This window comes from Primulina eburnea, chromosome 13, assembly GCF_022965805.1.
Source record: "Primulina eburnea isolate SZY01 chromosome 13, ASM2296580v1, whole genome shotgun sequence".
Lineage (NCBI taxonomy): Eukaryota > Viridiplantae > Streptophyta > Magnoliopsida > Lamiales > Gesneriaceae > Primulina > Primulina eburnea.
The window spans coordinates 32,414,410-32,429,922 of NC_133113.1; the positions used below are offsets into that span (position 1 = coordinate 32,414,410).

Below are 15,513 nucleotides of genomic sequence, written 5' to 3' on the forward strand. Positions count from 1 at the left end.
TTCTGATAACGAATCAAGGACTTTGTCTGTGCCCTCACATCAGGAACACTACCAGAGCATCTTGGGACATGCATCAACTCTGGGCCCATAAGTACAGATCTTCATGCTTCGAAATCATTAGTATATCAATCAATGCACCTGAGAGCGATGTGACAAGACTGGAAACAATATGTTGTCAATCGTAACAGTGTTAGAGGGCATTGAGTATGTAACTATTTGATCATTAGGAGTGGCTGATCACTGCAAACAAGGTCGTCATTATTTTTTTATCATTTAGATAATCAAGTTTGCTCGATCATTAAGGATATTCACTTAATATTTACACAAGCACCCAATATATATTCTATATACAACACTTTCCTTTGCGTGGATACTCAACTTACTTGAGTGTCGGGATAGCTGCGTTGGAAAACCTTCCGACGCCCCACTAAGCTTCTTTGCTTTCCAAGTGTACGGAACAATTAGCACGAGATCATTATGCCTCGTTTCCAACGATCCCAGGAAAGAGACATAACTCGACCCGATAATAATGAAGCTCGAGCCTCAGTGGCCGATCTCTCTTTAGCTTTTCGGGCCTCAACGACCGCCCGGGCTTCCTCATCTACTTTCTTGGCCAAGCCTTTCTTTTCGACAGCGGCCTTCCGGGCTGTTTGTTTTTCTGTGCGACTGCATTTTTCGTCGCTTGCCTCTTAGCAAAAGCTTCTTGCATCTCGAGCTTATCTGTAAGAAACAAACAGGTGTTTATGGCAAAATAAAAAGAATTAAAGGAATTAAAAGAAAAAAAATGTAAAAGAAAGAGATATCGGGTTGACCACCTGGCGTCAAACTCATCAATTACCAATCTATATGATCCTCAGTCCGACCACTCAACCCGTAGACCACCAAATTTTCCTCGAAAATCAATAGAGAAGATAAAAATTTTGCCCCTCTACAAGCTCCTAGCTCCGAGTATAAAGCTCCTCAAACTTATATGACCGGGAGAGTTTGGGCTGAGAAAGATGGCTGGATAGAGAACTAATTCGACATTTGGTTGGTTCTCATTGCAGTGACAAATAAAATAGTAACGAAGAATGCGTGGGTGATCAAAAGATTGTTCATTTTGAAAAACATGAATATTAAGGTATGCAACAATTAAAAAAGATTATTAAACCGATAAGCTTGTGCTTCCGGCCTAATCGATATGTGTAAGAAGGCTATGATAACGAAAGAAGCGCCACTAATCCGGTACGTGAGCTAGGGTGAGTTGAAAGTCGCATTCATTATGAAAGAAGCGTGACTGTTCAATCTTATCTTTTCTTTCGCTAGATTTCGTGTACGCAGACACACAAAAGGAACAAATATCTTCGGAAAAGGGTTTTGGTTTTGCAGATAAACCCAGACTTCTCGAATTGCTTGTGCCTTGAGGTCAGTCAATTAATTTCGTGAATCCCATCACTCCCATTTGCCATGAATGGTAATTGTTAGTGTGTTCCGCTGTATTATGATATATTTCCGTTTGATTCCACGAAGAAACTAGTGATTACTATGGAACCAAAGTTGTTGATCTCTACCCACAAAGTTTCGTCTTCAGGTTGTGCATTTCCATTTTTTCTTTCATATAAGTCATCACCGCTTCAAAACCCCAAGTTTTGTTGTAATGTTTATTCATCATTTTGTGCTAAACAATCGGTGAAGACTCCGTTTTTGGGGAAAAAATTAGTCTTTCAGGAAAAGAATGAATTTTTCTGGAGTACGAGGAGATATCATTTGCCTTTTCCTGTAATAAGAGCGGGTGTTGTGAAGAGGAGGAAAGAGCTTCCCTTTGATAACGTGATTCAGAGGGACAAAAAGCTTAAATTGGTTTTGAAAATTAGGAAGATTTTGACGAGTCAGCCAGATAGAATTATGGCACTTCGTCATTTGGGTAGGTTTAGGAAAGATTTGGGGCTACAGAAAAGGAGGCGGTTTATATCTTTGTTGAGGAAGTTTCCTGCTGTGTTTGAGATTGTGGAAGAAGGGGTTTATTCACTTAAGTTCAGGTTGACACCTGAGGCGGAGAGGCTATACCTCGAGGAGATGAGGGTTAGAAATGGAATGGAGGATTTATTGGTTGTTAAATTGAGGAAGTTGTTGATGATGTCAATGGAGAAACGGATTCTTTTGGAGAAGATTTCTCATTTGAAAACTGATTTAGGACTGCCTTTGGAATTTCAAGATACTATTTGTCAGCGGTATCCACAGTATTTCAAGGTTGTTACAACTGGTCGAGGGCCGGCCCTTGAGTTGACTCATTGGGATCCTGAGCTTGCTGTATCTGCAGCAGAGCTCGCGGAAGATGAGAATAAGGAAAGAGAGCTGGAAGAGAGAAATTTAATTATTGATCGAACCCCAAAGTTTAACAGAGTTAATCTACCTAGAGGGCTCAACCTTTCCAAAGGTGAGATGAGAAGAATTTCTCAATTTAGAGACATGCCTTACATATCACCTTATTCTGATTTTTCAAAACTGAGGTCTGGCACGCAGGAAAAAGAAAAACATGCCTGTGGTGTTGTTCATGAAATATTGAGTCTCACTGTTGAGAAGAGAACACTTGTAGATCATTTGACCCATTTTCGAGATGAATTTAGATTCTCTCAGCAGCTCAGGGGGATGTTTGTAAGGCATCCCGACATGTTTTATGTATCTCTGAAAGGGGATAGAGACTCAGTGTTCCTACGTGAAGCGTACCGAGATTCTAATTTAGTAGAAAAAGACAAATTGTTGCTCATCAAGGAAAAACTTCGTGCACTTGTTAATGTTCCAAGATTCCCGAGAAGAAATATTTCAGAGGCTCATTCAGATCAAGCAGCAAGGATAGAAGATGAGGTTGAGTCAGGTGAAGATGATGAAGATGAATGGTCCGATATTGACAATTTAGGAAGTGACGAAATTGATGATATTGTTGATGGTGCTGATAAGGATTTCAAGGATGGTTGGAGTGATGATGATGGTGGTGATGATGATTTGCCTCCAAACTTCAATAATGAAGAAGATGATCCATTGTCAAGTTTTGAACGGAGCAAACCAACTATTAAGCAAGTTAATGGCTCAAGGAAAAGTGATGAAAATTATCTAATTCAAGAGTTTCCGGATGGAAAACCTCGGGAACGTTGGTAAAATGAAATTATCATAGTTACATCCAAAATGGCCTGACTCAAGGCTATCAGCTCTTTATTCTACACCATTCGGAATGGAGGTTATTTTTTAGAAATAATCGAATATAGAAGCTTGAATGTTTCTCAATGTGGATCTCTGTTGGACACTTAAATTTTAGAGACAACTTGAGAATATTTGAATATCCACTTCTTGTTTTAATCTTCTAAATTTTATTGTGATTTATTTTGTGACGCGTTGTGCTATGTTGTACTATGTTTCATCTATACAAGATAGTTCTTTCAATTCAAATGCATAATCTGGGTATCTCTAAAAATTTGAAGTCTGTACATTTTAACCTAGATGTACAATTGTGGGTTTTATATGTTTCGTCTTGAAAGTGAAGTAATGCTTTCCTGTTCTTGGATCTTGTCATGTGCATTTTGAAATCATCCACCTTTTTGCTCCTATATTTCTCTCTTCCATTGTGATAGATATTATAGGATAAATGTGAGGTTCTTTATTCTCTAATGAATTGATATTCGTTGGATATTGTTAAAACCGACATTTTATCTAGCATGCCAACGATATTGAAGTTTCAAAAAGAAGCATGCAAACTTGGATTTTGTATTCTAATCGGTTATCTTCTTTAGTCTATGTTACCCCACTTGCAAGTGAGTCACAGATTAGCGTCTTGAATAGTTGAAGCTTAATCGGAAGAGAGATGACAAAGTTAAATCCCTTCGGAGGACTTCAATTGATCTGCTGCAACATTTGGCGGCCCTTTTTACTTTTTCTTTGGGATACTGTTTACACAGCTCTCAAACTCAAGATCTTCTCCTGTATTGGGAATTGGGTGATTGTGCTAAGAGACACGTGACTATCATTCTCACTCTTTCGTCTACGCGTTTTCTTGATAATTGATTCAACCACTTATTCATTGCAAAGCTGATACAGTTACGTTCGCCTGTCATGACTCACATATCACCGTAGTCTGTCACCCAGTTCTTCTATTTGTCGGGTGGATCGAAACTTGCAAGATAATAGATTGAAAATCGACATTTGGATTGATCAAGTGAGAATATCTCAACTTTCTACATGATTTTATAATTGTTTATGGAATCAAATATGTGGCCGAGGAGCAAGATTGGTTCACACCGTTAACTTCTTGGTTCTACTACGGGTGTACGTGCTTTATTTTCAAAAAATAACGTGTAGACAATTAAATTTATTGGTAGTATATGTCAAGTACAAAAAATATTAAATATCGATGCAAATTTTTATTTATTTATTTGTAAATTAATAAATAAATAATTAATAGATATTATTATATATTTTGTGTGTAAGTTAATATCGCAAGCTAAGATTGCATAAATATTAATATTTTTAGTATTTGAAATCAAATTTTGTAATTAAGATAAATAATCACCAAATCTTCAAGTATAAGTGGGAACAAAAGACCAAAAAAAAAGTGTGCAGAGAAGCGGGGAAGAATTTCAAGGCAGAAATCCTCTCCATTCAAGTTCAAGAAGATAATTGAAGTTCAAGACACGATTCAAAACATTCATCACTTAATTTTTTAAGTTTTGAGATTTAATTCGATATCAAGGTGTTAACTTAAATCATCGTATCGAGGTTATTGAAATATCAAATCCAATTCCAAAAAGAAACTCAAGAAATCCAAATCTCTCAAAAAATTGCTATTGAAGAAAATAAATAAGTGAGAGATGGCTATATCAAATCTTTATTTATTCATAAAAATCAAATTTGTATCCGACTTTTTTTTAGATTCCAAGAAAGAGAAATTTGTGTTACACCACGCCTCCAATATCATTTATAAGTGACACGTGTCACCAATAATTCAATAATTAGCAAGGGTTTAATCTTTACTTTAGGTAGGACTCTACAGGAGGGGACCTCTAAAAATGGGTAAGATGGTTTTATTTTTCTTAACGTGGAAGTCTCGTAATGAAATATGTAAAAGTTTTTAGTAATTTTAAAATTTAGTATAAAAATATTTTAAAATAATTAAATTTCACTTTATATATTCCGATCGATCGTTATCTCCTCTTGTTTATTATATTTGCCTCTCACATCAAGGTGTACGGAAATAATCTGATAAAGATGAATGGGCAAGCATCATATTATGGCACTCTGAACAAATCTTTTGTTTTTACTAATATAGTAATTCGGTTTATTCCATCCTATCCACGTGAGTATTGCTCTTATGATAAGATAGATGGCCAAAATTTGCTCATACATATATATATAGGACCCACTTTTTTTTTTGAAATTGAAGTGAGGGTAGTGTCCACATAGATAGGATCTCATTAATCAGTTATTCTAAAGTATTGCCATCCTTTTCACGCAAAGTGCGGGACCACAAGATTTACAAAAAGCCGCAGAACCCAACCAAAGAAGATCGACAACTTTTTATCGCTTTATTATGATCTGTGTTAGTGTTGAAAGTATTTGCTACAGATAAAATTTCAGGAACAGAAGAAGATAAAAATATATAATATGGTGTTTTTAATATAAAATTCATTATACACTTATCATGTTTTGTGTTACGTTTTTTCTTTACAAAGTTTAGATTGTTGTGGGTTCCATATATATTCTGAATTCCACGTCGTACGTTTTCTACAGCAGAACACGGATTTACCTTAAAAAAAGAAAGTAAAATTTAACCTTATTATTTAATGTACGTGAAATTTCTGTTTCATAATGCATGCCACCAACCCCTATACAATAATATATCGATTCCTTCTCTCAACGGAATAATCTGTAGCTTTCAGCATCAAAAGGCCAAACTGTGAGACGCGGTGCACTGAAGTGTACAGAACAATCATTCAGCTATATATGAAGCCAGATTCCAATTTTTTTTTATATATAAATTTAATTTATAGATATTCGATAAACAAGGATCCTTATTAGAGTTTATACATGTATGAGAATTCTTGCCGCAGATAAGCCTCATATATATTTCCATGCATGTTTGGATTTTGAGACGATGTATGCCACTTGCTGCAGTCCTGCGATACATCCAATAGTTTTCGCAACACTTGGTTGTGTGTGTGCGCGCACGCGAGACGAATGATGATCAACTAACATCTCGTATGTAGAATATTCGAAATGGGTTGAAATGTACGTGCATGAAGATAAAATTATCAGAAGGAATCAAATGTCGGAAATAATTGATTGGGTAAGATGCTATATTCTTGGTTTCGGATGGTTGACTTTTGTCTTTGAGGGCCATATATATATAAAGTTTTGATATGCTGCACATATACCATATATATCTATGTGAGCACCGATGAGGTGTCACTCATCTATTGGATGTGATAAAACTGTATATATATATTTGCATGTTCATACGGGAAGGTAAGTAGATATACAAGAAAATAGATGCATTTTAATTTACTGAAAGAAATTCGACATGGTTTGTTTTTGAACTAGCAAACCTTTATTTTCGAGCATTCGATTCAATACAAACCATTAAATTTATATTTTAGTTTATCTGTATCATACTTCGACCTTTCACCAAATTATAAAGCACAAGAAACTTAAAAGTGAACACATTTTTTTTCCCAATTTTGCCCGGAAAATCATACTTGATATACATAGATTCCATTCCACGAACTTATTAGTAATTTTAACCTCTCTTGCTAATTTTTTTCCCTGCATTTTCTCAACTTACTCTTACACAAATTTTAGATGTAGAAAGTCATAACTTAATCAAATTTTTAAAAAATATTATTTTGTATAATAACTATGACAATTATTTAAGAAATAACACATATTATGTATAAACAACACATATATTCAATTATTATATTAGGACATCCACATCGATCGGTGTGAAATCCAAATTATGCCACATACATATTATATTAACATATTCATTTTCTCACATCCATTTTAACATTAACATTTATTATTTGTGAGTCTCAATGTACACTCATATAATATTATTATTTATATTAAATAAATACATTTTCGATTTTATATACCTCGTTAAATGATTATTACTTAAAATAAATAAAAATATTTTTTAAATTTTGTATAACTTAAAATTATTTTACGAGTATAATTTATTTAAAAATAAAAATTTTATTATAAATTTGAAAACATCGCTCTTAATTATACTTATAACACCCTAATAAAATCTCCAATGTGGATGATATTATATACACGCAAATACGCAATGCATGATACTAGTATATATAATCTAGGTGGCCTGTATAAACACGACGTGTACATTTGGTAGATTATTTTGTTGGCTTGTTTTATTTTATCCGTATTAGATATGTTAGTTTGTTTAAGAAATTATAGAAAGCATCCTTGCAATATCAAGTAGCAAGAGAAAAAAAAATCGGTTTTAAGAAGGATTTAAACTCTAGAAAATTTCAAATAATGAAATTCTTCAAGATATGAATTTATTTAGAAGATGGTCATTCTTTAGTTTTGAAGATTCACAAAAATGTACTTGATTATGGTGAGATAGTATACTATCTCAAATCCAGAATTTCAGTCAATTTTGTTGCAATAGATTAGGCTACGAAGTCGTATCAGCTCATTACTTATAGGAGTACTACTGCTTATTTGTTTCGAAACACAGGCAAAGCGGGATTTTTCAATACATATTACTCATTTTACAGGACTCGTTTATACTTTCTTTGAGAGAAAGATGAATTATAGGGAAGAATGATCCTTTTATCGAATGGATCGAATTTATAGTAATTGATCTAAAGACGAGTAATACTCGACGAATAAAGACCTACTAAGTGCATTAATCAACTTGAATCAGGAGTTAAGAGGTAGCTTTTCGTATAAATCCATTAGTATTTTGTAGTACTGTTTAACTTAGACATTGGATAAAATCATATGAAATAGGACCAGACAAAATCCGAACGGTTCATTAATTGGAGGGGAACTCAAATCATGGATCTATTTAAGCCATATATTCATGTTAATTTCCCACCTATTTGACGAATAGTACTGGCCTGTCAAGTGTTATATATATATATATATATATATATATATATATATATATAAGATTTGAATAACAATGGCCGAATTTTATTAGGGTCCCACAACTTTTTCCCCTTACAATTTCTTTAATTTTTTTGCTATAAATAGGGTTTTTACTCAGCTTCAGATGATCAAACCAGCAAAAGTACCCTTTCATTCCTACGAGAAGTCCAAAGGTGTGATTGTTACTCTCCCTCAAGGGCTTCTAGCTAGCCTGCTGTATTATATGGTACTCCATCAATGATGAAATGCAGGCAGAAATGTTACTAAATTTGACTTATATTTTATAAGCACGCGGCCGGCAAGCTAGAAGAGCTTGGGGGAGAACTAACAAGTTTGCCTTTGCTCCCAGAAGCCAAGTTACAACACGGTGTTTTCGCCGTGGCCGCCTTTGTTTCTCTCCCTTAAAGGTTTCTGGCGCAGCATCGATATATATTGTGTAAAAGCCGGAAGCCTTTGAGGGGAGGAACAAATTCTGTCACGGTTTTTTTATCTGCGGCATTTTACCTATGGGACTTTATATACCCGTTTCCCCCTTTCGTTTTTGCTTTCAAGTATCTGGTCAAAATGCGTTCTCTGTGGGAGTTGAAGTATGAAGAAATTGAGAAAGTCTTTTTAAATCCACTTAGAGACTATATTATTAATTGTTTTTTTCTTTTCAATTTGTTTGTTTTTGGTCTTTTCTTCTATCTCTATTCAGATTATCTCTAGCTAGTTTTTTAGTTTAATTTGAAATTGGGTGAACGACGTTGTAATTATTTAAAAAAAAACGCCATAGTGAACATAATTCAAAATCATGTTTGGTTTAATTTGTAAGGCCTACGGTCTACCTCAGACAAGTTCTCTTCTTCCTCGTAATTCATGAAATTAATCTCACTCGTGTCTTAAAACTTTTAGAAACATCTTTGATTGATAGTGCATGTGCACCCATAATTAATTAGTCGTGGATTGGATGAGCACTCAGATTGATTAGCCACTACATTGTACGTCTTGTCTCTTCTTTTATTTTATTCTAGCTACTACATATATGTGTATATATGCACGGATGGACTAAATAGATCAAGGTTTACAAAAATAAAAAGAAGTTCATTTTGTCACGAGTAGATGGATTTCTCTCAAGCTTTTTAAAGTTATATCCTTCCTATGTTTTTATGCATATGCGCCAAAAATTGACAAAGCTAATGGACTAAATAGACAAGGTTTACAAAAATTGATGCATTTGACCTCAAAAAAGATGCTAGGTCTTTGGCTAACAAAGCTAATCGAAAATGGTTTTTAAGAAAATGTCTTAGCTAAAAAACGTTCATGGACAACGGTTGTCAATACCTAAATAAACCGTTGTCTATTTGTTGTTGTGTATGAGCATATTTGTTGTAGTTATGTCATCGTCATTTCTTTTGCTTGATTAAAATTTTCTATATGTCCTCCTACTTTGTGATTATCATTCTGGAGTCTTTTATGGAATAGTGACGGAACTAATTTTTCTGATTTTTGGTGGCCATATGATCGGGACGCGATTCGGGCTCGATTCATGCCAATGATTGAAAACTTGGTTTCATGCCGCACCCCATGTTGATAAATGCGAAGCCACCTATTCTTTTATATGAACCGTCACTGGAAGCAAGGACTCGATAATCCGGGAAAGCAACGTGCTTGATGGCAGCTGTATTACGTCTTGAATATGAATGGGCTTATGAATTCATCTAAATTTAATAGATATTCTGGGCCTAAATTAAACACGTGTCAAAAGGTGTTTCAATAGGCCCAAAACTGATTCATTAAAGTCAAGTCCGAACAAAATAAAATTGAAATTTGCAGAAAAAATAAGAAGAATTGCACACACTATCCGGTGTGTCGCCAGGTGTCTCCTTGACTTCATGTACCCACCCAACTTCTTCTCCGATATGTCAATTGCCGTGGCCAAAATGCCCTTGGCGTGATAATTTAAATATTATTAATAATTAGCTCTCTTCATCCACTATTTTTTGGGGGGGAAATAAATTATAATTAATCTCGACATAACCAGCATTCGCAAAGCTGTATCCACCCTTGATCATTGGTAGATTTATTAAAAAAGCATGGATAAAATTTGAAAATATTTGTATTTACAAACAAAATTGCTGATTTTTTAAAGTGCATATATGCATGCAAGCATGCATCAATTTTAGTTAGTACTAATGATGGAAACATTGAACCGAATATTAATTTCATCGGGAAATAAATGTACGTAAAACAGTTGATCATACACTATGAACACTGGACCAAAATCACAATCAATCATAACCACTAATTCATAAACAATTATAGCTTTGTATTGGTATCTCCATTTCGAGAATGAGTTCAAAGTGATAATTAAAGATTTTTCCTTTGTGTATTAGATAAATACCGAAGATTTTATGAGCAAATTAATCTTCATATATTTGATTAACAATAAATTGCGCAGTTCTTATTGGGTTAGCATTGAATGCAATTGGGGCACGTATTACCACTGCCTCGATAAACCAGAAATAGGGGGAGGGCTATATATATAAATAAATAAATAAATAAATAAATAATATATATATATATATATATATATATATATATATATATATATATATATATTATATTTATATTTTAATGAGTAGTGAAACGATCGAGTGGAAGAACCGCTTGTGAAAATAATGTGTTGTAGTAATTAATTTCAATGGTGAAGCCTCCGCATAGGCCATATAGGTTTGAATTTAATTGGGTAAGGGACGGATGAACCGATAAAGGATCTTAGTTTAGAACGTTAGTTGGAAGGTTTATTTATTCGAATCAAAAAAACACTATATGCAAATATTATTGTTATATATAAGTTTAGAGAAAATTTCTTCCTTTTTCTTCATGGTTCTGCTTCTACGTGTTATCAAATCTCAATTTTAGTATCGTATCTTCTTAATTTTGATAATTTCAGTCAACAACATTACATCAGTTTCATATCAGCGTCACGTCTAAAAAATGATTAAAATTGTTAAAAAATACGAAAATAACTGATTAAGATTGATATTCGACAATATTGAAGATTAAAATATGACCAAAATTACATTTTTCACTTACTTTTATTATGAATGGTGGCGAGTTTGTAAAAAATATTTTAAAGACTGTTCTGAATTACATCTTGTATTGATTTTGCTCGATAGGAAAAGGCCAAAAACTATACGATATTAATGAGAAAAAGGCCCTTGATATGTGGAATGAAATCGAACACTCTGTTACTCTCCAAAAATTCAAATTTAATACATTAGAAATACAAAAAACTTAGGATGAAATTTAATTTTACACGAAATTCTATAAATTTCCATATTCTATTTTGATATATATATATATATATATATATATATATATATATATATATATATATATATATATATATATATATATATATATATATATATATATATATATATATATATATATATATATATATATATATATATATATATATATAGTGGTCTGATCAAACCGCTGTTTACATTTTACTTTTGCTTGTGAAATTGGTCATCAATTTTTGGCGAGATTTCTTGCTAGCCGACTACAAAGTTTGGTCAAACCTAAAAACCAAATTTGCGGTTGATAAATCAAAGAATTGATAATAACAAGTTTTAAAGGAAATAGACAAAATGTGACACACACGAAGCTTTAATTTCAAGACTGGGACTGCTATGTTAATTTAATACGAGGGAAGTTACCAATAGACAGACAGACAGACCTCTCGCATACCCCATCATAAAAAGAAGGATGGCCTGGTTATTCTAGTCAATTCACATCCCTTTTACTTCTATTTTCCTCTGCTTCTCATGGTAACTTTTCTCGTTTCAGCATCATAATATTTTGAATTTGTCTTTAACGGTTGGTATCTTTTTCAATCTCCTCGTTGCAAACAAGGTGGGATTTTTGTCACTTGTGGCTTCTTTAAAACCTTGGTCATAATGTACGAGTTTGGTTTCAAAAGAAACTTTTTCTCAGTTTCGTAGGTTTGGAACACTACTCCTCTCCCTTGTAGGAAACTGGGAGGTAGAGTCGCGGCCATGGCATGCTCTTTGTTTCCGGTTACGAATGCCACACCAACAGATCATGTAAACAACGCGAGTGAAAGGCTTCGTCCTTTGTTATCGAACAATGAATTGTTTGGAAAAACTGGACTACAGAGATCATATTCTGAAAACCGTCTTTGTTGTTCTATCAGCCGGATTCGGGCGTCCACGATGGAACCAAAGCTAAAGAATAGTCGATCAGGGTTCTTCAACATCCAGTTGTCGAGTGCCATGATTCCGGATTCGTTGAGGTCATTTCTTTTTTATCCAGACATAAGTAAAGACATGGATGTCATTGGAGATAGTGATCCTCAGGAGGAGATAGATGTCGATGAAGGGAAGAAGAGGGCGAATTGGATCGAGAGGCTAATGGAGCTCCGGAACAAATGGAAAGAGACACAAGAGAAGGATGAGGAATATGTTGGTGACGGCATTGAGAGTTGTGATGAAGATGGAGGCTGTGAAGTGGAATATGAAGATGATGCGGAAGGAGAGGCTATTACTGTCGATAAAGACGTTTTTTCCTCATTGTTGAGGGATGTATCACGGTCAGATACTAAGCTTTACGCGCAGCTGTCTTTCTTGTGCAACATGGCTTATGTGATCGAGGATATCAAGGTATTGTGTAAACGAGCAAACTTTTTAAGGTGTAAAAGATTTTCAGACAACTAGAGCTTTAAACTGAAAAAAGAAAAAAAAAAAGAAAGTGGGGGGGGGGGGGGGGGGGGGTGGTTGTACTATATCTCAATAATATTGTTCCATGTCATGCAGACAGAGGATCTGAAGAGATATTACGGCCTGGACTTTGTTACATCATCACTGGAAAAGAAGGCAGAAGCAGCAGCTCTTAAAGACAAAATTGAGCAGGATTCCACGAGAGTGCATGTTACGGATCATCCTGGATCAGAATCAGCAGAACATTCTACACAGAAACCACGCCTTCGATCATCAGCTGCCTATCGTGATATTGCACTATCTGCTGCATGTTATGTACAATCTCGATCCAAGGATTCAACAAATATACGGACCGAGTCTAAATTTACAAAAGAGAGTTCGTTCTCATCTAATGAAGACAAGTGCCCGACAGAGGAAGATGGGATTTCTTCGCCACGAATATACAAGTCGGAGATAGCTGCATGTGTAGCAGCCTCAACAATGACATCAGTGGTTGCTGCAGGGGAGAAGCAAAAGGAGAAGGCCGCAAAAGACCTTCAATCACTTCACTCCTCGCCATGTGATTGGTTCATTTGTGATGATTCCAGCATATATACTCGGAGCTTTGTCATCCAGGTAAATTTCTCATCTCAAGATTAAAACAGCAAATCATAGCTGACTTAGAAAAATTTATTTGACACCGACGAAGTGGACAATTGTGACATTCTCTACTTAAAAAAGAATTGAATAGTTAGGCGTAAGGCGTCACACAACAATCAGTATAACTTTGAATGCAAACAAGTTTTGTAACTGAGTAATTGAATTGCAGGGGTCTGACTCATTGGCTTCCTGGCAGGCAAATCTCTTTTTTGAACCAACCATATTTGAGGTGAGTATCGACACCGAATTCCAAAATAGCTTTGAAGTCTTACAAAACATAAATGGATGGGATTCATTTGAGAAAAAATATCAATTTTGGCAGGGAATGGATGCTCTAGTTCACAGAGGAATATATGAAGCAGCAAAAGGCATATATGACCAATTCTTGCCAGAGATAAAACAACATCTGAACAGATTTGGTGATAGAGCAAAGTTTCAATTCACGGGGCACTCGCTTGGTGGCAGTCTCGCTCTACTGGTCAATTTGATGCTGTTAAGACGGAAGGCAGTGGAACCGTCAGCTCTTCTTCCAGTGGTCACCTTTGGCTCGCCATTTATCTTCTGTGGAGGCCATAAAATTCTTGATGAACTAAATATAGATGACAACCATGTTCATTTTGTGATGATGCACAGAGATATCGTCCCACGAGCTTTCTCGTGCAATTACCCCAACTACGTTGCCCGAGTACTCAAGGGTTTAAGTAGCACCTTCCGGTTCCACCCTTGTCTAAATAAGAATGTAAGTAACTATTCTTTCTATAAATTTCTCGCTTATTCTACACATTCGGAATCACGTGTTGGGCAGCAGTTTCCTGAATCAGACTTGTGTATACTGTATAGAGTACCAAGGTTTTTTCTCCGACAAATCTAACTCGTCTTCTTGTTAATTTACCCAGAAATTCTTATACTCTCCAATGGGGAAAATATTCATCCTCCAGCCGGATGAGAAGTCATCTCCACCTCACCCTCTGCTTCCTCCGGGCAGTGCTCTGTATGCCTTGGACACCACCAACGGTTCCCTAAGTAAGAATGCTTTTCGAGGCTTCCTAAATTCTCCTCACCCCCTCGAAACTCTAAGCGACCCCTCTGCCTATGGCTCTGAGGGTACGATCATGTGGGATCATGATTCAAGCAACTACTTAAAGGCCATGAATGAAGTTATACGACAGCATACAAGACTGAGAGTCAAGAAAGCAAGAAGACAGAGGAACCAGCTATGGCCGCTCTTAACTTCACGATCACCGCATGCATGGAGCCATACACGTGATACATCGGAAACGACAAAAAAGATATTGACCGGTGTCTGACTGAGTACTTTCCAATCGATCACACTGTATCTTAAGAGTGGATATGGATTGTTTTATACTGTAAATAAATTGAAAAAGAGATTTGCTCAACAATATGCATGCTGGTGGGATAGCTAACGATTTTTAAATCTTGATTGTCATAGAGTTGTCAGAAAGCACCTTAAAATAGATTGCTCTACCGTAATAATGCCATAATTTCTTTCCATGACTCTGTACTAGAAACCTTTCGTCCCGTCCACATTCGGATCCCCCTTTTCCGAACAGTTGTTTCATAATTTTCGAGTACGAACCAACTAAGCTACAAGTTCGATCTCAAAAGGAAGTCCACACTGTTAGAATATGGCGACTCCGACTCGGGTTTTTTTTGGAACTTAAGGCCAAAAAAGTATAAGAAGTAATTTGATTAAAAGAAATTTCTTCTTAATAATATTTTTGAATTGTTAACCGCGGCATGCAGATTATGTATGTACACACATGATTAATATACAAGAACATAATAATAGGTTGAAAATATTACTTTTTCTAACTATAACTAAAGCAAATTTTGTTCATATCTAATTTGTATTTTTAGATCTTTACTAAGAAAAAAAACAATTTTTATTTTATAAATAATTTCAACAATTATGTGGATGACATGATTATTTTAATAATTTAAAATGCAATTTTAATATACTCTAGTTGATTTTCAAAAT

The 15,513-nt window shown here is 34.9% G+C and overlaps 2 protein-coding genes across 2 annotated transcripts; both read left to right on the top strand.

Annotated features, from left to right (window-relative positions):
• Window positions 1–1,327: 1,327 nt before the first annotated feature.
• Window positions 1,328–3,430, top strand: LOC140809146 (protein WHAT'S THIS FACTOR 1 homolog, chloroplastic). The gene has a single exon (XM_073166640.1). The coding sequence runs from the start codon at window positions 1,525–1,527 to the stop codon at window positions 3,133–3,135; it is 1,611 nt and encodes a 536-aa protein (XP_073022741.1). The 5' UTR covers window positions 1,328–1,524; the 3' UTR covers window positions 3,136–3,430.
• Window positions 3,431–11,950: 8,520 nt separating this feature from the next.
• LOC140809430 (phospholipase A1 PLIP1, chloroplastic-like) lies at window positions 11,951–14,969 on the top strand. Its single transcript, XM_073167051.1, has 5 exons — window positions 11,951–12,818; window positions 12,972–13,490; window positions 13,684–13,743; window positions 13,837–14,253; window positions 14,411–14,969. Exons 1-5 carry the CDS (start codon window positions 12,195–12,197, stop codon window positions 14,819–14,821), a joined length of 2,031 nt encoding a protein of 676 aa, XP_073023152.1. The 5' UTR covers window positions 11,951–12,194; the 3' UTR covers window positions 14,822–14,969.
• Window positions 14,970–15,513: the final 544 nt, after the last annotated feature.